This window comes from Hevea brasiliensis, chromosome 7 (assembly GCF_030052815.1).
Source record: "Hevea brasiliensis isolate MT/VB/25A 57/8 chromosome 7, ASM3005281v1, whole genome shotgun sequence".
NCBI lineage: Eukaryota > Viridiplantae > Streptophyta > Magnoliopsida > Malpighiales > Euphorbiaceae > Hevea > Hevea brasiliensis.
Window position 1 is genome coordinate 51,050,773 of NC_079499.1, and position 2,002 is coordinate 51,052,774.

Consider the following 2,002-nt stretch of genomic DNA (forward strand, 5'->3'; position numbering starts at 1 on the left):
TTGATTAAGCAAAATTAAAAAATCAATTGACTTTAAAATTCAGATTCAATTAAAATGATATTTAAAGAATAATTGAATTGAACCAAATTGATAAATATCTATTTGGTTCGGTTTAAAGATAACCAAATTTATTAAAAATATACGTAAATAGGCCTAAATAAGGGCTGAGATTAGTCTATCAGTTGGATTTGGATAATATATACAGACATAAGCCCAAGGTTTTTTTTTTTGAAAAATCAAACCAAATCAAAAATTGAAATTATATAAAATTTAAAATCGAACCAAACCGCCTAGACCAAAAAATCAAACCAATTAAACTAAATTAATTCGATTTGGTTTTTTGATTTAAATTGAAAACTGCGTACCGACTAGTTGTTCGCCATATATCATTGGAATTCAAGTGCATAATCTTGTGGGGTTGTGATGATCGAGCTTATTATTTTTTTGCATAATGTTTAACACAACATAACAGCTTAATTATAATAAGTTCCACTTAAATTTCTGGCCTATTTAATTTTAGACTTCCAACATATATAATTAACAATCCAAATTACTGCATAATAAATCAAAGAAGATTGTCTCAATTTCATAATTTATCTATCTAGTGATGCACAAAGAAATAGATTATGAGATTATCCTATTGAGGCAACTATAATTAGAAGAAGAATACCAACTCTAGCACAGAATGTGGAGACACACACATATTTTAGCAATGGAAGAACATGTATATCTCATCTAGAACAACTGGAAATATAACCCTATCAGCCCTGCAGTGAGCATCAGGGATGCGGAATGAGTCGCTGCGACATGAACTCCAGTTGAGGAAGAATTATTCCCCGAGTCGCATTCGAGACCTTGTTGACCTTCTTTGCACATATTGGCAAACAAGCCTGGAGGATATTTCCCATAGAGGTTTATGTAGCTGAACATTGTTTCTGCACAGTTATTTGTTCTGTCGTTTAAGACTTCAGCTTGAGGGCAAGCGAATTGCTTGAAAGCATCACAACAATTCTTGACTGGGTATTGAGGTCCCTTGCAATTTTTTGTGAGTACAGAGTAGTCCATATTCTCAAAACTCACATTGCACTCTGTGATCATCAAGAAAAAAATGTCAATAGGAAACAAATTAATCAACTTTCGAACTCTAAAACTAAAAAGTTATGAGTTTGAATCCAGTCAAAACCCTAATTATTTGAAAAAATGTCAATAAGAAAGAGGATACATCAAAGAAAAAAATTGGAGAAGAAAAGAGAAGTTTGGAAATTGGAAGAGGAAACATATTATTAGCATTTTTAAACAAATAATAATTCTGGAAGAACAGTATCTTGTGTGGGTAATTTCATGCATTAAGCACAAAATGAGGGTTAACTTAATTAGCATTCAGATATTAAATTGTAAATTCAACAATAAAATTCTAATAATTACGTACATTTATCATATGCAAGTATCCAAGAACAAGAAAATATTATTAAAAAGAAGGAAGAACTTACGTTTCTTGGCCTGTAGAAGGGTACGGCCAGAATGTCCATGAACATCAAGTGCATCATCTGTGCGTTTTCAATTGAAAATGACCGTGAAAAATAATGATAAAAATATATTAGTATTAGAACACAGAGATATGCAGAGAGAGAGAATTCTTACGGGAGATGAAGGAGGAAGAGGTGGCTAGTCCAATAAGGAAAAAGAAGAAAACAAGATAAAACCATGAATAATAATGATTACAAGCCATTTTTTTATTATTTATTTATTTATTTTTTTCCTTCTCTTCCCTTATGGAGATCTAAATGGATCTCCAATGCAATGCTTCAGAAACCAGCAATAAGCCTCCTTCTGTTTCGCCTTTTCATTTTTAGAAAACGAAGAGTGGCGGAGGAGAGCAAAATGTTGCATGAAAATTGGTTTAGAAATTGCATCCACAGATTTTATTGCTCTTTTTAGTTAGTTATATTTTTTCTTTCTTTCTTTAACTTAAAGTTAGTTATTAGCTATGATTCTAATTTTG

The 2,002-nt window shown here is 31.3% G+C and overlaps 1 protein-coding gene across 1 annotated transcript; it reads right to left on the bottom strand.

The window, feature by feature from the left end:
• Positions 1 to 520: 520 nt before the first annotated feature.
• LOC110646652 (GPI-anchored protein LLG1-like) lies at positions 521 to 1,796 on the bottom strand. The gene is made up of 3 exons (XM_021800165.2): positions 1,642 to 1,796; positions 1,491 to 1,547; positions 521 to 1,088 (listed from the first exon to the last, which is right to left on the bottom strand). The coding sequence occupies exons 1-3, from the start codon at positions 1,727 to 1,729 to the stop codon at positions 736 to 738; spliced, it is 498 nt and encodes a 165-aa protein (XP_021655857.2). The 5' UTR covers positions 1,730 to 1,796; the 3' UTR covers positions 521 to 735.
• Between the last annotated feature and the right edge of the window lie 206 nt (positions 1,797 to 2,002).